The sequence below is a fragment of the Vipera ursinii genome (assembly GCF_947247035.1).
Source record: "Vipera ursinii genome assembly, chromosome: 1".
NCBI classification, from domain to species: domain Eukaryota; kingdom Metazoa; phylum Chordata; class Lepidosauria; order Squamata; family Viperidae; genus Vipera; species Vipera ursinii.
In genome coordinates, this window is record NC_139512.1 from 100337035 (window position 1) to 100363296 (window position 26262).

The 26262-nt window shown below is 39.0% G+C and overlaps 1 protein-coding gene across 1 annotated transcript in view; it reads left to right on the forward strand.

The window, feature by feature from the left end:
* Positions 1–19518: 19518 nt before the first annotated feature.
* The window catches only part of LMO1 (LIM domain only 1), a gene marked incomplete at its 3' end in the record, with an annotated part of 58025 nt that continues 51281 nt past the window's right edge, over positions 19519–26262 (forward strand). The window contains exon 1 of the mRNA XM_083350304.1: positions 19519–19730. Coding sequence (XP_083206430.1) covers positions 19525–19730 — 206 coding nt within the window. The 5' untranslated portion in view covers positions 19519–19524. The remainder of the gene's footprint in view (positions 19731–26262) is intronic.

The window sequence follows — 26262 nt, forward strand, 5'->3', positions numbered from 1 at the left end:
TGTTATGCATTTATTATATTTGTAGTTTAATTCTTTTTTAAATTTTGTATTTTATGTTTTTGTAACTTTTTATTGTTGTGAGCTGCCCTGAGTCCTTAGGGAGAAGGGCGACATATAAATTTAATAAATTCAATTCAATTCAATCACAGTTCAAGGCAACTGTGGACAGCTTACAATTCAATAAAAACAGATAATATAAAATCAATTATAAATATAAAAACAGATTAAAATTACAGAGGACTAAGAATCTGGAAAATCGTGGGTTTGAAGCAGAGTGGTGGTGATGCCTTTGGTGTTATTGCGCCACCCACCTCCAACCTAGAGCCATGTTTTAAGGCTTTTCTTGAAGGTCAGAAGAGATGGGGCAGATCTCATCTCCAGTGGCAAAATTTCCAAAGGTCACGGGCCAAGGCAGAAATCCTTGGTTGATGGGATCCACAGTAGGCTTCTCCTGCCATAACGAGTGGGCTAGGCCAATCCCACTGAGTGAAGACAGTTCCTCAGATGTGCCAATTTTTGGTAGTGATATAAGGAGAAGTTGATGGAATGTAGATTCCATTGTCGTACATAGAATTAAGGAAAGAATGCTTGCCTCACTTGTGTTAATTATTCTGGGCTCAAAATGTCTTACAAAATGGCTCTAGGCCTGTAAAAGCTTTACATTGGAAAGTTGTCATATGCTGCAATAGCACTCCTGTGAACGGCTGTGTCAATCTAGGTATACAAAAGAGAACATCAAATGGCCATTTGGCAGGGGATGTTGAAATTATTTTATTCTACGCTGGCTGAGGAATTCTGGGAGTTGAAGTCCACGAGTCATAAAAGGGCCAAGATTGAAGACCTGTGATATATGGCATTGGATGGAAAGAGGGGGAAAAAACATGACCATCTTGCAATGACAGATCTTTTTTATTATTTTTTTAATCCCATTTATATCCCACCCTTCTCCGAAGACTCAGGGTGGCTTACAATCTAAGAAGCACAAATCAATGTGCTTAGCAATAGCCTTCATTCTATGTATATGCCTGCCTATTAGAGCTTTCACACACACCCCACAAGCAGCATTTTTACAAAGTCATCTTATTGCCCCCAACAATCTGGGTCCTCATTTTACCTACCTCGGAAGGATGGAAGGCTGAGTCAACCTTGAGCCTGGTGGGACTCGAACCTGCACTAATTGCAGGTAGCTGGTGTTACTTAAGGAGGCATTAGCCCACTGCTCCACCAAGGCTCACTTCAGAACACTGTTACATGTGTTAAAGATGAAAAGGAAACCAGTACCTGGAAAGTAAGACAGAAAGAAGAGGGGGGAAGCCCCCTTAGTATCAGCTGAAGATTATCCAAAATGGTTTGAAATATCTAGCACCAAAAGTACAAACATTATAAAGGAAAAAGGCAATGAAAAATATTTGTAAATAATCACTGGAAGTTTATAAGTCCCAGCCAGGGGTCTCAACTGATGCTCAAACTCCTATAAATAATACTGTCACTAGTTGTCTAAAGCCAAAATAATTATCAGTTGTGAAAAGTTTCTTGGTTTTTTTTCAAGAGATGCCTATTTTACCAGCTAGCTTACTAAAACAACTTCTAAAGAACTACATATAAACTTTCTGGATGGCTGACAAAAGGACCTAATTGAGAAGGGTGCCATAACTGACAAACGTTTACTTCTATACATTATGTAATAGATTTACTTATTCAAATAGTGAGATAGTATAAAGATAAAATCGCATTATATAAATGTACACAATATCAGATTTAGCAAAATAATTGGGTTCTCACTTCATGCTAGAAACAGTCTATTTGATCATGGTTTATTGAGTAAACCACAGTTGGGTTTGCACAATAAGCTAGTCTCAACCAAACAAACCATATTGCACCAGTATGCAAGCCTAGCTATAATGTGGCCTTACCTGCCTTTAAGCATTACAAGTATAGATTTTATCTAGGTTGATTAGATTTTATTTAGATTTTAGATAATTAGATTTTATTTATTTGGCCTAATCCAAATAACAGTTTGCATGACCTTTTTTGGTGAAGGGGTGAATGATCCCATCATACCAATTGATAGGACAGTGAAGTTAGAAATAATTTTTTCATATGAGAGGTCTCCTGCTGAATGTGAGCCAATCCATCTGTCCCCTTATACCAGGTGTGTCAAACTCACAACGTCACATGACAAGTTGTGACATATCGTGACTTTTGCTATTACCGGCAATGGGGTGGGTGTGGTTTTGCTATGATGCATCCAGCCCGCAGGCCGGCATTTTGACACCCCTGCCTTACACTATCACACACTGCTAGTCACAAACTGGAGTTTTCCCTTGCTTAGTGACCAGAGGCGTTTGTAATAGGCAGCAATAGGGACAGTTCTTGAGCTAAGCCTTTAGCATGCTTATAGTGAGCTGAACTTTGAAGGTAAAACTGATCTCCTGAGTGGATGTTCACAATAACATTGATGCCATACACAATTATGCATCTTCCTTGACATTAGTGTCAAGCCATATGCCTACTCAAGTCCAATGTGATTCTAAAGCTAGATTGACAGATAGCCTAAAAATCACAAACTTAGATTATTTACTGTTTGGTGAATTCTGTACAAGAAAAAGTGTTCATTAAAACATTCCCCAAACACAGGAAAATTGAAAGAATGTTGCTTAAGGATGGACAAAAATAGCATTTTCTGTAATTGCCTGCCTTCTCTTTGGGCAGCAAAGGTAGCCTGACATTTTGCAACCATTGGAGACAACTTTGAAATGTGATTTGTTTACTGTGTTGACCAAAGTTAATGAGATTACTTGGCCACTCATTTAATTTTGCCAGTGTCTTGGATGCCAGTCTTTTACTGGAATGAGGTAGTACAGCTATAAATGCTGGAATTAAAACTTTCTAAAGGTTGGGGTTTTCCGTGCCATGCTGTCTCTATCCTGTCTCCAGCCTCAAACCCACAATCACTTATTATAAGCTTTTGCAGCTGTCTTTCTTGGGTTCCAACAATGAATTTTGCAGATAGGTAAAACCAGAGAAGGAGGTGACTTAAGATGTTAGATACACCTTAAGCTATAAGCCATTTTGCTTGCTTCCCCCCCTAAATTATTATTATATACACCCAGACTGCTTTGTAAACCATGATAACCAATTTTAGCTTTATCTAGCACTGTTTGTAATTAGTCACAATTTAGCAAAGTTATGTGCATGTAAGCTCAAAAGAAACATGTTGAAAACTGTATTTCTATGGCTGTCTGTAATAAGCATATAAAAAGCAAGTGTTCTTTTGAATTGCATCAACTGTTTAGTATATTGGAGATTAGTTATGAAGGGAACTGGGGGTGGAGGGGGGGGAAATGCTATCCCTGAAAGTCAATTGTTTATTTCTATTCTCTCAGATATTATCCAGTTTTAAACTCTAATTAAGAGCCTTGAAAAGTATGGATCCTATCCTATCCTATCCTATCCTCCATTCCATTCTTCTCTTCTCTTCTCCCTTTTAAGAATTTGCCTTTCTCCATGATTCCCAAATTTTGGACTTAAAATTCATGCATGAATTGATTGTCCTTCATAGTGCTTAAAGTTGAGACTCCAGATTTCATACAAAAATTCAAACATCAAAACTCGATTTGTACTTGACCAGGAAGAATTCCACTGCACTAGAATTTCAAGTGCCTAATTATTGTGAATTTTGAAATCCATGTAACCCAACTGTTCCCGTTTCAGCAGTACTGCTAGCTGCATGCTATGAGATCTTTAGCATAATTTTGCTATTAAAGAGGCTAGTTCTAGGTGACGTTCTATAGAGTTACTTAGAAGACACAAGCTTTGGGGCAACACACAGCAGCAGCTCTAGAAAGTATAAGAAATAATGATTCCATCTCTCTCAGTGGATAATTATTTGCTCCCTGATTTTAGGGAGGAGGAAGAAATATCCTTGAAAATGATCTGAATAAAAAAAAATGCTGTTCAGACTCTAATGACCATTTTCTGTGGAAGTTTGTTTCAAAGGAAGTTTCAGCCGAAAGAGTTAAAACCATCTGCCCAAAAGCATTGTGTAAAACACACACAGAGAGTGTTGGGGAAATAAGCCAATTATGTGTGGCTTCATAAGAGGAGGGGTGGGCTGACCTTTGTGTATAATTAGTTCTTTTATTTAAAGCAACAGTTTTGAATAGACTGACTAATTAGCTGTCATAACTGGCAAACTGAAGCTTTGGATAGATTCCTTGTGAGATGTGGGGGGGGATCTTCCTCTTTCCCACATGGATGTACTTTCTTCATTAAGTTTGCTTTCCATCCCATGCACAACAACGAGGAATGCTGTTTACTGAACTTTATAGACTCCTTTCTTACATGACATAAAAAGCAGATGGAATAAACTGTTGCTTTAATGGGAAGAAACCTTCTTTCCCCTTCCTTGTTCTAAACTACATAAATATCCTGGGAAACAAAGGGAGTGCAGCTATTTTAGCTGTGTGCTCATCTCTGTTGTTGCTTCTACAAAAGCAGAGGAAACGGCAGGGAAACCTGGCTGTGCATTTTATTAGTTACCATTCCTGTGTTACTCTTTGAACCAATTAACCTTGGGACTTTTCATTAAATAAATTAAGTGGCAAGTTTCCATGTTTTCAAATACAGTCTGCAACCAACACAGTTTAATGGTTCGTTGATGCACTACAAAGATTGTCCTGCCTGCATTTGCCCCATTTTTTGAAAGCCTTGGACCTCTTGAAAGGAAAGGGGAAAGATTTGCAAATTTACCCATCATTTTAAGGTTACATCGTTGATAACCATCAAAATGTTTTCAAGGCTTCAAGACATTCAATTGTATTAGATTAGCACTAGTGGTTCTTCACCAATAACTGAAAGAAGGGCCAGATGTTAAAAGCTTCCAGTTGGTCTTCTTTGGATACTAGCCTTATCCAATACAATAGTATCCTGTTTAGAAACCAAGCAGGACCCAAAAATAGAGAAATCTCCTCTACATTTTTTCTGTGAAAGTTTCACTAGATTGCCAGCAATGATGGGAGACAAAGGACAGAAGCATGGAAGGGCTATTATTGCCCAGTTAGTACCGTATTGTTCCTTTGTTCTGAGTGGATATTCTCCAATTGTCGGTGTCTGCAGTTGCTTGAGAAGCAGGTTTTTAATAGGAAGCAAGGCAGATCCCACCAGTCTGACCATCCCTACCTATCTACTTTATACTGGTAACAATGAAGCCCGGTATTGCTGAAAATGAAATAAGATTAGGACCTTTGTATTTCCATGCAGAATACTTTCTCCTGCTTCTTGCTCAGGGCACTTTAAATGTTAAAAGCATCTTAATGTAAAAGCCATTTCATGTAGGAATGAGTCTGGTACATCCCACATATACTTAGATGTAGTAATGACTGCCTTTTGTTGCGTATGGCTGGCAGTTTGCACTCGCATTTCCAACACCAAAGTGCTTTCCCTGTTAAAATTTTATGGCCCTAAAACTGCCCTGGAAAAGAATTAAGTACTGATTTTACCAACTCTGTATTTTGAGGGTTTTGTTTTTTGGTTGTTTTTAGTCATCTCACAAAAATGCTAGGACTGTGGAGTTACAATGCCACCACGGCCATCTTCTCTCATTATTTCCAGCACAAATCCATGGCGATCGATTTAATTCTGGCAGGGCTGAAATTTGTTTCACACCTCCCTTCCCATATCTACTGGTTGGCTAATTACAGCCTCAACTTTTCTGTGCTTCTATTTGTTCCATATCCAGATTGGTTAGGGTGGCAGGGAGGAAAGCCTTCCAGACCAAAATGTAATTTCAAAAAACTGAACCTGACTGCCACAAGTTGACCCTGCTCGTTATTATCTGAGTGGGAATAGCAGCTTTGAACATCATATGATGTCTGAAACAGGAGCGTTTTTTCATTAGGAAACCCCCTGCTGAAAACTGACCAAAAGTGAGAGAGTATGTGTGTTTTTAATCTTGCAAAGATAACTGCGAAAAGATCCTTTTCTACGAATAACTAGAAGAAACGGAAAACGTCCCTCTTTTACCTGTCTCATAAGCTTCTTTGAAGTCTATTGTGCCTCTAAAATAAATGATAAAGAATCCAAATTGTTTTTGTCTGCCCAGTATAGCTGAGACAGGAAACTTGGCTACAGCCCATTCTCAAATTCTTAAAGCTATTCTTTAAATTGTTCAAATTCATAATTGCTTTGTATCCAAGAAAACGGTCTTCTTTATAGATTAATGCCTTTATTACTTTTGAGTGGGAAAATAAGAATACAAAAAGTAATGCCTTAACTTCGAAGCAGTTGCACTTCGTCTAAAAGTCACAATTAAACTAGGATGCACCCAAAGGGAAAAATCTATTACTACCTTTACTCAGATCTGTGCTATTGTAAATTGTCTGTTGTCCACTGTAGGCCTTTATAACCTTTGCCCCCAAAATCTCCATCATCTTTCGCCAATATGGCTGTAGTTGGGAATGGTCCATCTAATGCAGGGGTGGGGAACCTCCTCCTCCTCCCCATCCTCCCCTCCAACATACATTTGCCTTCACATTAGATCAGGGATGGGGAGCAATGGCCCTTTTATGACTTGTGGACTTGAACTCCCAGAATTCCTGAGCCAATGATTTTTAGATGAAGCATGACTGGCTCTGGAATTCTGGGAGTTGAAGGCCGCAAGTCATAAAAGGGCCATCATTCCCCACTCCTGATCTAATGTGAAGGCAGATGTATGTTGGAGGGAGGACGGGGAGGAGGAGGAGGGGAGGAGGAAGAGGTCGAAACCACTTTCCTCTCAATTTCTATAAGTCTGCATTTTTTGGATCAGACTACTTCAAGCTGAGTTGCATGGGCAAACACAGAGAGAAGTAAATAAAGAAGCAGGTGACTTACATACTTTAAAGAAGCAGGTGACTTACATACTTGCATCTAATGCCAGATCTCATATACACAAGTCCAGGGTTGAAATTGCAACATTTGTTACAAATTTTTCAACATCGCCATTTGCACTAGACTCCTATGCCTGTGTGGTTTCCAGATACCTGGCTTCAGCTCAAGAATTCCCCAGGTAGCATTGCTTTTGGCATAGTTCAACCCATAGTTTCGGGAAAATTGCTCTGGTTCTCATATATGTTTCTGATATAACCTGCCACTGCCCCTAACATCTGGAGGTGATGACACTTCTGCATTCCATTATTTGCAGGAGGCAGATTGCTGTCATTGATAGCCAAGCTTCCTAAAGAGAAAGCCGGCAGAAAATTGGAATTCTCTTTTTCAAGTAACTTGCCAAGAATTTTCCATGGCAACTTCTAATTTTTGCAGATGATCCTCTTCAGATTTAATTATGATGCTGTGTTGATTTTGATTGCTTGTGTTCTTCTAGTCTCAATTAAGTAGGTTTTTAAGACAAACGCATATAAAAGGTGAACCTCCAGGGCCCAAAACAAAAATTTTCTTCTATGTCTCAGGAAATGGACTTGGAGGAGACCTTTCTTGCTTCTGAGACCTGGTGAGGCCCTTCTGATTCCTCTTCCTATCAGTTACTATCTCTCACTATTTTTCTCTTTAATATAACCATGCCAGAAAAAAAGCCATTTTATTTTTGGAAGAGAGAATCTTTTTTTCTCTTTTCAAGGATCATTGGGGATCATTCTGCCTTAAGAACTCCATCAGCCTCTCAAGACAGAATTTTTAACTTCTATTAGGATATATGTAAGTGGATGCTGAACTGTCATTATGGTAACTATTTTCTCTTTTCCTTTCCAGACCTTGCTAATTATAGGAAGCATTTCTATACAGGAGCTGCTTTGGGGAGGGGGGGAAGTGTGTGTGTGTGTGGGGGGGTCCTTTTATATTAAATTTGTGGCCATTTTAAAATTTAATTTCATTTGAGATTGGAATGAACTACAAAAATGCTGATTTCACAGGAAGGGGGGAAAAATCCTATAAACATATTTTCAGATAGGATAGGGGAATCATTTCTACAGGAAAGTAATTCCGTGGTACAAAAATTAAATACTTTGTCATGCAAGTTTTAACTTTATTTTCTTTCCCCTCATAGAAAATTGATCAAAATATGCATTCCTCTAAAGAGGCTATATTTTGAGAAAAGCAATGGGTGGCAAATCAACTCAGAAAATCCAATCTAAACTGCAATATATATGAATCTTTGATCTTAGCTAAAAGCTGAAGAAGTGATGAGGCTTTCTTAGAAAGGTGCCATATTTGTCAGGGCAATGCTATTGTTGAAAGAAAAGTCTTCATCAGAGTCCAGTTCCAGTCAGGAATAATCAGAATGGAGACTGCTTTAGAAAGAAGGTTGTAGTTTATTGAAGAGCCAAACCACAAGACATGACGCCCTAGAGCATTGACCACATGTGGCTGGGAGTGGTGGGTTTTTATAACTTCTTCGCTTTTGTGTTTGGAGTTCCTGTTCCTGTGGCATGAACTTTGACCTGAGGTTCAGTGTGCCTTTTTGGTATGGGTGGTAGAATTCAAATATGTGAACAACCGGTTCTCTGTGTGGATGCCACTTCCGGAAGTCCATTCTGGGCCTGGGCAACAAAAAATTAGCTACCGGTTCTGCCGAACTGGTGCGAACCAGCTGAATCCCACCACTGGTCCTACTTCTCTGGGGCTGGGGCTGATGGCTTACTTCCTGTGTTGGATTTCTTGGGTGAGGGGTTGCTGGTTCTAATTCTATCATTCTGCTATCGTTAGCTGTCAGTTTTGCTGCAGGGGATTTCAAAATATTTTGTCTTGAATGGGCTTTTGCCTGGTAGTATTTGCTCATGAATGGGGCCTGAGTCCTTCTGAATGGGATTATCAAATCTGTATTTCTACAGACCTGACCTCTGCCTGGGACTATTAAGAAAAACTGGGCCTGCTTTTCTGCCTTTTTAATATCCCAAAATATTTCTTTCTCTGGGGTGGGTTGCAGTCCTCCTACACTATAATGGTTAGACTGGAGTGGGTTGAACAGGGTTCCAATCTGCAGCCAATTTTCTCTTCATCTAACTACCTTAATGAAAGATGATGAAAGTTGGTATAGAACGACCCATGTACCTGGGGGCCTGTGTGCACTTCCAAAATATTTCAGAAGATGTGCTTTAAATATGTGAGTAAAGGACCTCTCCACTATTTATTTGCAGCTTGGGTGCTCTTATATTTCTGTGCAATTGCAAAGGCTTGAAAAATTGCATTTATTTTACAGGGGGAAAGGGGTAAATTTACATGGAAGCCTAAAAAGTTCAGAATGCTTTAAGGAAAAACAGGGAGACTCTGATCCCACCCTTGTACAAGGCCTGAAGCATTTCTTCTGAATTATCAAAGCATGCACCATCACATTGCATGGAGTTGCCTGGAAGAAGGACGGGATAGAAGTGTAGCTCAAAAAGGAACCTCATGCAACAGAGACATGCTAAATATTTTTTTGTTCCCTCTTTAGAGCTTTGGATGTCACTGAAGGAAACAATGATTTCTTACTATAGCAGTTCTAGATGAGTGGCCCCCAACCTTTTGGACACCAGGAAGAGAAGTTTTGTGAAGAGAGATTTTTCTGCAGACTGGAGGGGGTGCGGTTTCATGTGCTGCCTGCATCCTGTGGATGGAGCTTCACTTGTTTGCAGGGCCCGGTTTCTGGTATACCGTGGCCCAGTGCTGGTCTATATATAACTGTGGAGCATCAATGAAAGGCTTGCCCTTCCATTTTGGATAATCTCACCCTAATCCAGAAATAAAGCTAGTGAATATTTAGATCTGGGCCAGCTGTGCATAATTACTGGACTGGCAATTACTGTATGGCACTGATCTAAGTCTTTTTCTTTTATTTTGGATTCATCTCTGAAGAGGAAGATGGTACTTATCCCTTTATATGGACATTGCTGGTGCGAACACACAAACTTTGAACTCTCTCACTCCCCTCTTTTATCCAACAATGGATGTTTTTTTAAAAAATCTAATCCCCAGCATTCTATCAGCACTTTCTACTTCACAGTTGTTATCAAGTGAACGTTTTAGAGTTGGAAGACACCCAACAGGATGTGTAATTGAAGACCATCTTCTATAGAAAATAGGCTCTTGTTCTATTAGGCCAACTAAAATAATTCAGTAATCCAGTAAATGCTGCAACACAAATGGACTCCTGAGTCCTTTCCAAGTAATTTTAATTGAAAATAACTCCTATTGATTTCAATGGGACTTTTAAAACTAATTTATTTGGGATAACACCTAAATATATAAGGACAAAATCATCCATAAGTGGACAAAGACAGTAGGATGAAAGTATAGAATGATGGATTCAGTTGTGGGAAGGTTGGATTTGGGTCCCCATATTGCGAAGTTGATGGTCTTGGAGCAAATCAAATTTAGTCTGATCAGTTTAACAGAGTAAAATGCCAGACTAGAGATAATCTGAGAGGAGAAGAAATATAGAAGTGAAATGAATCACCGTGAGAGATTTGGCTTCTGTGATCCATGCTTTCTTATCTTATTTGCATTATTGTTATTATGATCTATACATGGATTTGTCTTCAAAATGCTTTCAGAAATCAGAGACAATGCAAAAACCATTAGCTAGGTCTCACAAAATATCTATCCTAAACTATGTCCACCAGCTTACAGTTTGTTTCAGAGCCAAAATCAAGTTGCTGATGATTCTTGTTTATAAAATTCCTATATTACTTGCTTGGAAATCCAAAATAGTAGTTTTGTATACTTGAACTGGTTTGGCAATTTGAATCTCACTGGCTCAAGCTTGACTCAGACTTCCATCCTTTTGAGGTCGGTAAAATGAGGACCCAGATTGTTGGGGGACATATGCTGACTCTATCAACCACTTAGAGAGGGCTGTAAAGCACTGTGAAGCAGTATATACTGTTAAGTCTAAGTGCTATTGCTACATCTCAAAGCATCTTTTCATGTGAGCAACAATAAAGTGGAAAGTGCAGAAGTGAAAGTCAGTGTCAATAGAGAATATGAAATTAGACAAAGACTTTTTTCCCCTTTTAGTGATCACAGTGGGGTTCGGCAACTCTGTTATTAGGTGAAGTGATCACTAAGAGAAATTGTGCTCGTACTTCAACTTTCATTTGCTTTACAAAACTGCAAAATCATAAATGTTAATATTGGTCACCAGGTTACATTTCATCACCACCAAAACTGTTGTATACAAAGTCATGAATTTGTTAGAATACAAATAAAGACATTCCAAAGTCCAGTTTCTAGTTCAAAAACTATATCAGTCATTTAGAGATTAGATGGTTAGATGGTCCATAAGATAGGTCCTTTTTCTAGACCAGCACCTCAATAATGCAATTTATTCCTTATGAAATCTAGATTGCCTCCAACTTTTAATTTTCCTTCAGTCAGGCTGTGAGTACTATGCTATTTCAGGGTTTTTAAAAAAAAATCTTAAAATTTCTCTTCAATAATCTTGGAGATGAGAGCAAATTTTTTAAAGTTGACTGAGAGTTGTTTTATTATTGATGCTGCTGTAGTTTATACACATTATACCGATCATTCATTAGATAGAGAGTTAATAGTCATAAACACAACCAATTTTCAAGAGGGAAACTTGTTATGTCCATCCCAGTATCTGAACATTTTGAATTGCTGACGTATCTGGAGTGGCACTCTTGATTGTGTCCATTCTTTTGAGGACGGGGTTTCATTTTTAGTTGCTAGTGTGAGTTTGGTTTTTGTTCATTTTTTTCTTCCTTCAAGAGATCCCAAAGTAGCTGTCATTAACACTAAAAGTAGTTCTTGTGTCTCTGGCAGATTCCGTTAGGAGTGTTGTTTAAGCCTCCAGGTTTTTATAATGTTGTTTAACCTATCTCTGTAGTACAAAGACTATTTTGATAAGGGATAGATCAATACCTCCCTGTTTGTCTTGAAGTGTCTAAAGTGCTGTTGTTGTTCTCTTGCAGTTCTGACAAAGCAATTATTACTGTAAGAGTGGTGGGTTTTATGTGTTGAACATTGGCTACCCTCAGGTCATGATGTTGCTTTTAAGGAAAGCAGAAAATGTCACTTGCTATAGCAACATTAAGTAAAGCCACTGTGGTTAAAGATCTGTTAATAATTTTGTGTGGGGGGGACATGTATAGTATCTACTTTAGTCCGAAAGTAATGTGTTTTTACTTGCAAAAGGATTTTCCATCGAATTTTTGCTTTCTGACTGAAGATGGCTCATTTGTCACTGTTAAAATTCATTTGTTACTTTAAGCCAATTCCTCTAATCTATCAAGACAATTTTGAACTTTATTTACATATGGCAGGAGGTTAGCTATCCCATCCAATTTTGAATTAGTTGGGAATCTGATATGTGTTCTCTTCATCTCTTCATGAAAAATAATTAATAAAACTAATATGGGGTAAAAGGATCCAGCAATGCTCCTTATGACACCCAGTGTGATATCTCTTCCCAATTTGATGAGGTACCTTTAATGAATCCAAAGAATATGATTTGCAAACCAGCTGTACATCCAATGTAATTGTCATGCCATAGAGCAAATTTACTAGTTTGTTAATTAGCATGTAATTGGGTACTTGGTCCAATGCTCTTCTAAATGCAAGGTATGCTGCTATACAGCATCCTCACATCCTTCCTAAGCTTTTTATGTAGTCACATTGACTTGTTTTGATACTCTCCTTTCCCCCCTCCTCATCAGAAATACTTACAGTGGTGCTTTTAGCATCTCATTCTTTAGGAGCTCTTCCCCATTCCTACCATGGTACTCTACTGGTCATTGTTTTGAGTTTTATGAAATCTAAAATATATATTTGACTGTTTCTTCTAGTTCCCCTTAACTCCCAAACTCCAGCATTTTATGATCATTTTTTTCAATGGTTCTATATATCATTAAAATGTTGTTGTTTTCATGTTGGAAGCACTGAGGTGCTTTATCATTTAAATAAATAAGTAAACCATTTCTGCCTCTTATTCTTCCTTAATTAAATCTTCATTATTAATTGGTGCCATGTATGAACCAAGTATGAACCAAGTCAAGCAATATTATACAATATATGAAAATATAAACTATGTAGGAGCATGTCTGTTTCAACTGAGAGAAATGTAACTAAGAACTACAATGTCAAGGCAACTCTTGAAAGAAGTCAGTTTTGAAATCTGTTGAGGAAGTTACCCAATCCAAAAATGTGATAAGGTTAGCTAAGCAACATTTGTTCTTGATAAATACTTGCTGACCTCCAGTGATTACTGCATTATTTTCCAAGGGCTTATAGATGGATCTCTTTATTATCTGCTCTAGACCGACTGTCTTGTAGGATCCTCCCAAAGGTGCTTTTTCACAAGGCAACTGGACTTTCTTGTTTTTCTTTGAAGAGCTGAAGAAGCTTTTTGGATGAAAAGTGAAACATCTTCAAAGAAAAACAAGAAAGTCCAGTTGTCTTGTGATAAAGCATCTCTGGGATATCTATGACCTGGATGACTGAGAATCTCCATTGACATCTAGCTGGATCTTCTTCTTCTTCTTCCTCTTCTTCTTCTTCTTCTTCTTCTTCTTCTTCTTCTTCTTCTTCTTCTTCTTCTTCTTCTTCTTCTTCTTCTTCTCCTTCTCCTTCTCCTTCTCCTTCTCCTTCTCCTTCTCCTTCTCTTCCCTCCTCCCTCCTCCCTCCTCCCTCCTCCCTTCACTGGGCAGATGGCATACTATTTTCCCCTTTTCCATTTGTTCTAAACGTACTTTTAAAAAAATATTTTCAGAATTGTTCATTCTGAATCTTTTTTGCCTAACACCAGTTGTACTGTGCCAAGCTACATTTCCACACTTTTTCCTTGTGACCTGATTCTTTTTCTGTTTCCCATTTACCTTCTTTTTTGTTTTCAGATATTTACTATTTTTTTGCATAATCACAATAGTTTATTTTTTTTCCTGAAAGGAATTGTTTGCAGTTTTTGTTTTAATATTTCCTTCTTGGAAACTCTCATGCTTTCTTCCAGTAGCTTCTCCTGCCGAAAGATTACACTCAACATTCATTCATTAAAATCTTTTTGTTTTGTTTTTTTGTTTTTGAAGTCCAAGACTTCAAATCATGTTTGACTTAACTTTAGGGCTTTGCTAACAGCAACTTTAAAGTGCCTTCCTACCATCTACTTTCCAACTATCCTTTCCACAATCACCAAAACATATGGCTGTGCAGGATTGAAGCACTCAAGATGATCCTTCCTGCTTCTCTCTCTCTCTCTCTCTCTCTCTGTGTGTGTGTGTGTGTGTGTGTGTGTCTCTGTGTGTGTGCTTTAAGTATATTGATTTCCTTGGAGATTGATATTGCCATTTCAATCCCCAGTCTGTCTCATAAAACAAAATTCCTCGAACAGTTTTGTTAAGATCTTTCCAAAATGCAGTAATCACATATGAATATGCAACCTTTCAAAGTAACATTTTTTTAAAGTTCAAGCCATGGGAACATCAATCTCCTGGAAGATACGAAAGATCAAGAGACAGGTATTCTCAGACAAAAATACATCTGGAATTATGGGAATTTATGCTGGATCATCTGTTTGCAATGTGTAGGCAAAACTAGATAGCATGTATTGCTTCCTCCATGGAAAGTTTGAAGTTCTAGATTCAGTTTAGTACTATTGTGGTCCATAAGCTTCATACCCATAGACTAACCAGTTTTCTTGCAAAAGATAATGTATTAACATCATGATGTTTGTGGATCTTTGGTTATTCGGGTTTTTCCCCGCGTAGAACTAAAGGTGTAGGCGCAACGTTTCAACGGAATCCCATCCGTCATCATCAGGCTGGTGGCTTTAGCTTAGAGATGTTTCCTTAGAGATCTTCAAGTTAAGAAGTGTAAGATTGATGCTAAAATGTTAATATTTAGCATTACTTCCCTCTAAAATTCCTTTAAACTGACAATCAAACATACTTGAAAAGCCAGTTGTGGACCATTTACAGCTGATACTTTGGCTAAGATTTCACTTCCCCCTAAGATGGTCATTCACTTCCTCCAGAGTTCTAATTCTGCCTTGAACCAGTTGGGCAGCCTCAGATCATTCATTTTCTCTCAAACCTAGAAAAGAGGAAATGGCAAACCATCTCTGAAACAACCTTGTCAAGAAAAATCCAGAGACTTCTCCAGGCAGTCTCCAAGAATCAGACATGATTGAAAGGGGGGGGGGGGGGAAGGTGAAACTGGAGGAAGAATCATTATGGGATTTTAAACTGATTTGCACAAATTCAGCATACCTCCCATCATGAGCCATGCAAATACAAAACAAGTAGTTCCCACTTTGGATATTCACCCAAAAGCATTAAAACAGCATCTGTAGTGTGATCATTAAATGAAAGTTTAACTCATATGTTTTCTCATTAATTTATTGCCATGGGATTCTCATGAAAGATTCAGACCATGTATAGACTGATGCCCATTTACTCTTTCCCTTTTTAAAAGTACAGAAGGAAAACCAGTGATAATTGAGGAGAAATCTAATCAAGTTCCTTCCTTGATTCCCAGTAGCAAGTACATTTATCTTGTAGAGCTGGCTGCAATGATGCTGAAAAGGTCTTCAAATAAATCTTGAAGAATATGAAGCTACTTACCCCCAAACCCTTGGACTTAATGGCAAATGAGCATCAGCAATTGAATTTGAGAGGACAGTTTTGAAACCCTTTTAATGCAGCTGAAGAAATTCCATTCGGATCATTGATGGGACTCCAATGAAAGTTTCTGTGGACTTTCGATGTAACATTTCACCTCAGTCACAAATTGGCTCAAGGAACCACTGGTTTCATTTTGCTCGAGACAGAATGAAAATTCAGTTTGGAAGGCTCCAGTGTCTCACTTTAAAAGAGACCAAAAGGATGGTTTCATCTCCTCAGCTGCCCTTCTGGGTACTCAGCTAGTTCAAACTCTCCTACCTATTAAACTTTTAGACTTATTAGGCTTTTATTGATATCTCTTATCTCTTTGCCCAAAAACACACAGACAAAAATCCTGGGAAATAGATTTTCTAAGAAGAAGCTATTGAGTGAATGGAGGTCAGAGAAAGGAAAATTTATCTGCATTTCTGTGCTTGGTCCTTGGGAAATAACTTTCCCATTTTGCCTGCCATCACCTAGGTGCTTTTGCAGCACAAGCTTCAATTTACATTCTAAGTAAACCAAAGTCATTGCTGATTTGGCTGTGAACACGTAACAGAGAAAGGAGCCTAATAAATCTGATTAAAAGCTTAAATTTGTTATAAGAACAGCAAGCAGAGTCATTGGGAGTCATGTGGCATACAAATTTGATTAATAAAGTACATTTGTATGTGTGCAAGAGGGATGCCTTAATGTGTATGTAAGTTCATTCCTGGTCCATTGTTCACTCTCCTTTGTTAATTATCTCTAAGTAAATCCAGTGATAGACTATTGCGTCATTTTTTCCAGTCACTTGAGGTAGAATAATTTCACCTCCAACTCTCATGAAAAAGTTTAATTAGAAAAAGTAGGTAAGTCAGTGAAGAAATAATATTAATTAGAATTGTTGGGTCTCAAGGCAAATTTTATATATTAATTTATTAGATTTATAAAGCCAGCACCTATCTTATATCGCGTAGCTTGGAAGCTTACAATCATTGCAATATTGTATGTTGCTAATAATGGTAGCTTTAGGAGACATTAGAGAACAGCAGGACAGGAATGAAGTTTTATATTAAAGTTGGTTGCAGGTATGTGTGTTTTGGCTTTGCATATGTGAGTTCAATTTAACTTTCTGTGTATGTGCATATAATGTATTTCTGCATCTTTATTCTCATATCCACCTGCATACACACTCACAAACATGTCCAGTAGGATCTACACACAGGAAGGAAAGAGATTGGCAATAATTTCTTGTAATGGAAAGTGAAAAGACACTGAAGCAGGTGAATTGTCCAGTGGGAGAATAGCATCTTATCCAGACCAAATGCCTTTTAAGCTATGGCCAGAACATCTTGGTCCAGACAGAATTTTCCTAACAGAGAGAATAGCCATAGAGTCATAGGCTCAGGTCCAGAGATGGATTCAGCTGGTTAACAGCACTTCGGCAGAACCAGTAGCTAATTTTTTGTTGCCCCAGCCCAGAATGGACTTCTGGAAGTGGTATCCACACAGAGAACCGGTTGTTCACATATTTGAAAACCACTGCTGGTCAGGTCAGTATGAATAGAGAAGAGGAACTGCTTAAGGGTGCACTATAGGTGTGCTTGGAGTCCTCCCTATAAATTACTATCAGATCAAGGGCAGTTCCTCCATCTTTTAGAGAAGAAAGTTGTCAGGGATTTTTTTTTTAAAAGCCCATGCTTGGTAGAGTTTGTCTGCCAACAGATGTAAGGATAATTAAAGTCTCTCATCATTATGATTTCATGGCTCCTTGACAGATCTGCAGTTTGCTTTTGAAAGGCATCATCCACATCCTTTTGGTTGGATGACACCAATAACAGCATTTTAGTTGTTCCTTCACATATTTAACCCTCCCTATAACCAAGTTCATTCATTTGGTTTTCTGAGCAAGAACATTTGCATATAATACCATTCCTTCTTCTTTTCTATTGCTTTTACACATGTTTAAATGAATTGTATCCTTCATTTCCAGCAATGGGAGTCATCCTATCAAGCCTCCACTATGCTATTAAATCATATGTCCCTTCCTATATTAAGAGGTCAATCTAATCTCATTTCCCATACTCTTGAGTATTAGTGTATAAAAAATGAAGGCCGTGAGCTTTGCAAACCAAGGTTCTTTCTCATGTTTCACTGAGTGGTTTAAAGAGACCTAATTTCAACAGTGCTCCCAATTTCTACAGTGCAGTAGTTTTTTTTTTTGTCTTAAGTCCTCATTTCAGGGTTTAAGTTTTGGTTTCCATCCTCTGCAGGTCTTCCTACTCAAGCTTGCTGCGCTTTGACCCAGCACATCCCTACCAGTTCTTGTGAAGTGCAATCCATCATCTAGATAACTTAACCCATGGTCTCAGAAACCAAATATATCCCATCAATATCATTTTTTGTAGGGCGTTGCTAACTTGCATTATTCTTTCTCTTTCCAGTTCTCTTCCACTATTTCCAAATAGTGGATGGATGAGAATTAATACCTGATCCCATGGATCTGCAGTGTCTTTCTAAAGTTTTCAAAAACAGTTGTAGCTCTTATTTTGTGGTATTATCGACCCCCTATGTATTAGCAGAAAAGGACAATTCTCCAGGGAGTTGGTAAGTCTTGGAAGAATGCTTCACAGGCCTATGAGTATGGTCGGCATATATTTGCTTCAATTCTTCACAACAATTACTCGTTAATTACTCTCCTTGTTTTCTTACAGGGCAAATTTTCATCCTCTCTGCCCTTTAGGAAATCACTGCCCTGTCTTCCATGTTTTAGTTTTTCCTCTCTGCCACTTAGGGAAGCATTTCACAAGGAGATGAAAATTGTTTCTGAATTTTAACACTCCAGAATATATTCTATGCCTGCTTTTTCAACTTGTCACTCTTACCCACTGGCCTTGCTCCACTGTTTTATAGTCTTTCTTATGGAAAGTTGCTTTTACTGTCGGTTTCTGTCGCTGAAATTTCTTTCTTTGAACTAATAAATTCAGCTGAAATGTAGCCATTTGCTACTCCAATACGCTAGCTTTTTCTTGACTACTATGAACTTGAATTTCCATTGTTTTCAATTAAGAAGAATAATTGCAGGCCATAATTTGCAGACTCTATAAACTACCGGTAATCAGTCCAATCAGCATACACCAGCATCTAGTCCAGGGGTGTCAAACTCAGTTTCATTGAGGGCCGCATCAGCATTGCGGTTGCCCTCAGGGGGCTGGGTGGGCGTGGCCTGGGTGGGCATGACCTACTGGGTGGGCGTGGCTAGAGTGTGTATGGCCTACTGGGTGGGCGTCGCCAGCTCTACATCGTTTGCATCAAGGGTGCCTATGGGGGGGCCTGGGCAGGAGTGGGACAGATCTGAGGGTCTCTGGCAGGAGGAGGGTCTCTGGGCCAGGGCCAAGGCAGTGGGGGCCGTTCCCTCACTGTTTCCAGGATGGCTTCGCGGGCCACATGAAACCACTTCGCGGGCCGCATCCGGCCCCCGGGCCTTGTGTTTGACATGTCTGATCTAGTATATACAAAGCCTCTCTCTCTCTCTCTCTCTCTCTCTCTCTCTCTCTCTCTCTCTCTCTCTCTCATGTGTGTGTATATAGCTAAAAGTTATCCATAACAAGGTTTTTGATAAGTAGGAACAGTTGGAATTATTACCAAGTTACAAAATAAGACAGCAATGTTTCACAGGAAGTACTATAAGAATTCCTTTATTTAGTAGTATAGACAGATTCCTTAATATCTGGAAGTAATAACCCAGTTTTATGATGGGGAAATATGAATGTCCTTGTAACTACAATTAATCATGCTGCCAGCATCAGGTTCTCTACTCACTTTGCAAAGAAAGCCAAAGTTAAGCAAAACTGCCTAGAAAGACTGCTTAGGACACCAATTTCAGCTTGGAAAATTTCCCAGCAATGTCCTCATTTGATATGCCCTCTTTTTTTCCTGATTCCTAGGTGTGCCAATGTTATCGGTGCAACCAAAAGGAAAGCAGAAGGGATGCGCTGGCTGCAATCGTAAGATCAAGGACCGCTACCTTCTGAAGGCCTTGGATAAGTACTGGCACGAGGATTGCTTAAAGTGTGCCTGCTGCGACTGCCGCCTGGGAGAGGTTGGATCAACACTTTACACAAAAGCCAATCTCATTCTCTGCCGCAGAGATTACCTGAGGTAAATGTATATATGTGCATGTGGTTGGGCTATGATTATCCCTCTCATAGCTTCCTTGCTCTGGCTGTATAAAGTAGATTTAGCTCTATGAATAAGGCTTCTGGTTGGAGGTGAGCAAAATGATGCCTGTGTCCAGTGTGGGTTCTTGATCTTCTCAAAGCCAAACTGGAAGGTACATAAATGATTGAAGGTATTTAGCTTGTTAGCTTTTGGCGAGCCACAAAACACCTGTAACAAGGGGCGATGGGGATGGAAAGTACAGGAAGGGCCATGGGGAGAAATTATTTGGATATTCATCTCATGAATGGACAAAAAGGCCTTTGCACAACTCCTAAACCCTAAAGCTGGCTTATAAAAACAATTACTCTGTTGGCCTAATATGCTGTACCTCTGTCTCTTTGCCATCATCCACTCCAAATACACCCTATTATGGCTTAAGATGATGGCCTGGTTCAACAATATAATATGATGACAGCTGGATTTCTACAATACCCTGAACCACAATCTACCTAGCCCCATTTTAAACTAATGTATGTGTTGTGCAGACTTGCCAATATGTAATTAATCTGTCCCTATGTGGGCGAGAGTCAAGTTTTGTTATTTCTTTATAGGAGGTAATCAAAAAGATTTTTCTGCAAAAGAGCAATACCATTAACTCTTGAAGCAGTCTTCCTGCAATAATTGGTTTGTTAACAAAATTATTTTCAGTATAATACAAAACTCAACACCTTAAAACAAGATTGAATTATGTACATGTTCTGTGAAGAAATATCTCTTTTATATAGCAATCAATATATCCCTTTCTTAATTAAACTGTAGCTTGAATTTTCCTAGAAATGCTATCTTCAATGGCTTGCTGAAGCTCTTAAATTAATATTGTGAAATTGGTGAAAATAGCTTTATTAATAGAGCTTTGGAAAATTTCTCTATTTACTGGGACTATTTATATGGGATTTTTTTTGGGGGGGTGCCACTAGAGCATAGCAATTGCCCCTTCTTTGATTCAGTAGTAGAATTTTTATTCCATTTCACCAAAAATAACTCAACTGATTCAGTAAACAAACATATAAATGTTATACTAAAAAAGTCCATCAAGGTACACCTCAGTGGAAATGCCATAACTCAGCCATGAAATAATATTGAATGTCCTTCTATGTTAGGACAGACAGGATAGAAATGCAAACAATAATGCAAATAATAAGTAAGGAAAATCATGTATAAAATATTCATATTGTTTGATGGTCAAAAGCAAGATTGATTCCTAAATATATTTACTTAGGAATAAGTCAGATTGAACTCAGCAGAACGATAACAGATCAGGAAAAAATTAACAACCTGCTTAGGGTGACAATTTTATATGTGTTTGTTATTTTAATTCATAGAAGAATATATTAGTTTGACCCAGCATCTGACAAAATTTGTAATATTTTCAGAAAAGTTAGAAAGTTAATAAAGGTCTTTTTTGTTTATCTTTTCAAAAATATCTGTGCACTTCTGATGGCCACATATGCTTTGAAAAGTAGAAGCTCTTTTTCCTATCAGATTTTCCTGTCGTGGATCTGCTGACAGTAACGCAGATGGACAGATGGATCTGCTGGCTACCAGTAGAATTTATAATGGAATTCTTTTCAGCCCTGTTGATTAGAATTACGTAAAATTAAAATGTGAAAGCATTAGGGGAACAGAGTAGATTTGCCAGATAATAAAATGACCTTTTAAAATAGCACCATAAAATCCATTTCACCACTACGTCGTTGGAAGTGACCTCAGAGTTCATAAAACAATCTTTGCTCAGTGCAGAATCTGCCAAAGCATTTTCAACAGCTGGTAACTCAGACTCTGAAGACATCCAGTGAAGGGGAATATACCCACTTTATGAGGCAACCATCCTCTTGACAGCCTTTGCCCTCAGGAAATTCCTCCTGATATCCAATCCAAATTTACTTCCCTATATTTCCAATCCATTGGCTCTGGTCCACTTTCTGGGGCATCAAAATTTATGTTTACCCCCTCTTTTGCAAGTGAAGAAGGAGAGTACAAAAGTTGGGTTGAAACTCAGCATTAAGAAAACCATGATCATGGCATCTGGCCCTCTCAATTCCTGGCAAATAGATGGGGAAGAAATGGAGGTAGTGACAGATTTTATTTTCCTGGGCTCCAAGATCACCGCAGACAAGGACTGCAGCCAAGAAATTAAAAGACGCTTGCTCCTGGGGAGGAAAGCCATGGCAAACCTAGACAGCACACTAAAAAGCAGAGACATCACCCTGCCAACGAAAGTGCGTATAGTCAAGTCTATGGTCTTCCCAGTTGCAATGTATGACTGTGAAAGTTGGACCATAAGAAAGGCCGAGCGCCAAAGAATTGAGGCCTTTGAACTATGGTGTTGGAGAAGACTCCTGCGAGTCCCTTGGACTGCAAGGTGATCAAACCGGTCAGTCCTAGAGGAGATCAATCCTGACTGCTCTTTAGAAGGCCAGATCCTGAAGCTAAAACTCAAATACTTTGGCCACCTAATGAGAAGGAAGGACTCACTGGAGAAGAGCCTAATGCTGGGAAAGATTGAGGGCAATAGAAGAAGGGGACGACAGAGAATGAGGTGGCTGGATGGAGTCACTGAAGCATTAGGCGTGAGCCTATATGAACTCCAGAAGATGGTAGAGGACAGGAAGGCCTGGAGGAATGTTGTCCATGGGGTCGTGATGGGTCGGACACGAGTTCGCAACTAACAACAACCCCCTCTTATTTTTGACATCCTTTAGATATTTGAAGATTTCATCATATCTCTTCTTGGTTTTCTTTTCTGCAAACCAACCCTGCTCCATTTCTTTAATTATTCCTCACAGGACATGACTTCTAGTTTCCTCATCATCTTGGTGGCAGTCCTCTGAACTTATTTTAGTTTTTCAATATCCTTTGTAGATGGTACCCATAGTTGTAGCTAGCATTCCAACAGGCCCTAATAAGTGAGAGTAGAGTAGGCTATTTTGTGCTGTGATCTGAACTCTGTGTCCCACTAATACATTTCAAAGTAGTGTTGCCTCTTTAAGAGCTACATCATACATGTTCAACTACTATATAACAAAGCAGTCACCCATAAGGCAAGGAGAGAGCTAGTATGATGGAATGTGCATACACTGTAAAACAAGGACTTGTCTGAAAGCTAAATACATAGAAACATTACTCCACAATAAAACCTGGGTTCAGAGATGGAAGCATACAGTTGTCTAGTTACCAAGAAGTTGGTTAGCCAGTCAGGGTTGAAGAGCCAAGGTTGAGCACACAAGCATAAAGCAGGAATATGAATCTAAGGTTGATGCAGTTATTCCCAATAAGTGGGGAACATTTGGTGGCTGCTTGGCTCTCCAGGTTTTTCAGTATGTCCTTGGATTCCATCTTCTTCCAGGGTGGTCAGATCCCTGATAAGCTGATGCCTCCCTCACCCTCCCTCACCTGCTCGGACAGATAGCTAGTTGAACAGTCCCAGGTGATGGACTGTGTATGGAATCTGGAGGATGACAGTCTGCTAAATTATGCCCTCACCCTCTGAGCCCCTTAATAGGTGCCAGCCTTACAAGGTAGTCCAGACAGAAAGGAATGAAATTAGACTTTATTGTACATTAACAGAATCTTGCAAGTCTGAAAGTACATTTGTTCCCTGTCACTTTACAATGCAAGAAACTAGGGAAGATCCCTTCTGAGACATTTGCCTTGCCCAACTTACTGTTACAAGCTAAGCTGCCTGCTACCTGACTGTTGCCCTGAAGTGGCTCTTCCCACTTTCTTCCACTATCATTCCCAGATTCAGGTGATAATTAGCACTTAGAATTGAGCCTTGAAGCTTACTGATAACTAGTGTGATGATTATAATTTTATTGTTATTGTCCAATAGTAGATCTGATCTACTATCAGAAGTTCATCTGCCACATTTTGTATCATCTGCATGACCTGCATCAATGACAAATCCATGCCATCTCTTAATGATGATATCAAATACTGTTAAGAGGTTTATTAGGATCAAGAGGAGCACATCTTTGCCCTGCTGATATTTGCCTACCAGAATCTATTTTCTAAGATGAGAAGTGTGGGAGACTGGACAAAAGTTGTCAACTGCAGCCAGAAAGAGATGGATTAAACATTTTATCCCACCCATCCTTCATTAGAAAGGTCTGGACCACTCTGAATAGGGACAACCAATGAGACATAGTAAATATGGCAAGGAATTGAAACTACACTGCTCATGTATGTTTGAAGAGGTTCTGTTACAAATGCTCAGTCATGTCCACTTTTAGTTTTCCACTTAATATCTTTTGATTCCTCAAGTAGGATACCAGCTTAATTAGACTATAGCCCTTCTGGAGTGATCTGTGATCCTCAGTTTGATCAGAAAGTAATCTGACCATGCCAAAGGAAAACCAGTTCAGGTATGTACCTGCTTATCTGTGTTGGGCCTGTCTGATTTGTACAAACCCCTGGTTGCCATGGAGGCCATGCATTTATTAACTACAGTGGACCCTCCTCCAGAACATAGAGATGAAAGTCAGATAAAACCAGAAGCTATGGAAACTCAAGTATCAGCATTGAAATGACCCAGGGGTTCAGGATCAGCTAGGCAGATGGTAAATTAACAGCCATCCTAGCTGGTGTTTGTGGTTTACAGAATGTGCATTATTCCTCTTAACATTTAAAGCAATGACAAGTGGTCCAGAAGCAGTGTCTGGTATTCCAGTACACTATCTCAACCTCTGCCTTCCATGTCAGGTCTTTGGGATTAATGGCAGCCATCATACTTCATCACTTTGCAGTTATCCATAGTGCCTACTGCCAAGTTTATCACCTTCTAAGGATAGAGGTTCTTCTGCCTCAGCTTTCCAGCTAATCTGGAGTGCCTTTCTGTGTGATGTTCTCTAGTTCTGCCAGCCCAAAGCTTCCCTAACCTCACTCCCCCACTCAACCTTCTCAAGCCATTCTCTGATTAGTATCCTTCACAGTTACACAAAATGCTCTTTTACTTTTCCTAAGCTTCTAACTTCCACCCACATATTCTTCTCCACCATAACCACTTAAAATTGCTGTATCCCAAAGTAAAATTCTGCACTAACACTACTCACAGCTAACACAGTAATTACCTTAACCAACATCTAAATCAAATCCCAATTTAAACAACAAATCTGTCAGAGAGAGAGAGAGAGAGAGAGAGAGACAGAGACAGAGAGACAGAGAGAGAGAGAGAGAGAGAGAGAGAGAGAGAGAGAGAGAGAGAGAGAGAGGAGAGATGAAGAAAGAGAGAAAGAGAGAATGATTACCTTGGAATGAGTGGAGAGTGACAAAGCCATGCTGGTCCTTGCTAATTATTGCATTCTTGTTTAGGTGCTCACAAAGGTGCCATTTCAGGAACTTCTTGATTAGTGTTTAATTATTTATTTATTAAATTTATACCCTGGACCTTTTGGTCACCCATATAACAAACATATCAGCAAGAAGGTTAAAATTATCAGGGCACAAAACTAAAGCTAATAAATAAAAAGAGAAAAGAACAACAACAGGAAAAAACATAGAAAATTAAACATTATCCATATTATGCTGCATAAATACAACCGAGTTAAATAAAATCTAGTAGAAGGAAAAGCATCTTGTGAAAGTGTTTCAAACTAGCAGCTTGCTGCAAAGGGCTGCTGCAGTAACAGGTCAGCTGAGAGTAGGGCAACTAAAGAAGCACACTGGAAATTCAGTTCAGGTCTTCTTCCCATTTGTAATTCATTAACACAGAATCACCGATTTCTCTAGGTTTCCCATATGGTTACACAATGGCAGCATAGCTTTATATCAAATGTAGGGATTTGGAATCTCCCTGCCTTTGTTTTTTAAATAATAATAATAATAATAATAATAATAATAATAATAATAATAATAATAATAATAATAATAATAATAATTGCATTAAGGATTGGAATTACAAAGATTAAAAACTAGCACAATTATAAAAAATAAAAATAAAAAGTACAGAAAAGTACATCTCTGTCTATGTGTGCTTATGTATGGAAGCATAGAAAAGAAAAGTAAAATAAGAATATAACAAAGAAAAGGGGGGGAAAGAAGTAACTTCTTAAAAAATTTAAACAACTTGTCATTTTCTCTTAAGGTACAACAAATGGACCCAGTCCGGTTTCAGGCCCGGCTACAGCACGGAAACGGCATTGGTCGCACTGGTGGATGATCTCTGGTGGGCCCGGGACAGGGGCTGTTCCTCTCTCCTGGTCCTACTTGACCTCTCAGCAGCTTTTGATACCATCGACCATGGTATCCTGCTGCGATGGCTTGGGGGGCTGGGAGTGGGAGGCACTGTTTTACAGTGGTTCTCCTCCTACCTCTTGGGCCATTCGCAGTTTGTATTGGCAGGGGGACAGAGATCCACTCCAAGGCCCCTCATTTGTGGGGTGCCCCAGGGGTAGGTTCTCTTCCCCCTCCTGTTTAACATCTATATGAAGCTGCTGAGTGAGATCATTTGCGGCTTTGGGGTGAGGTATCACCA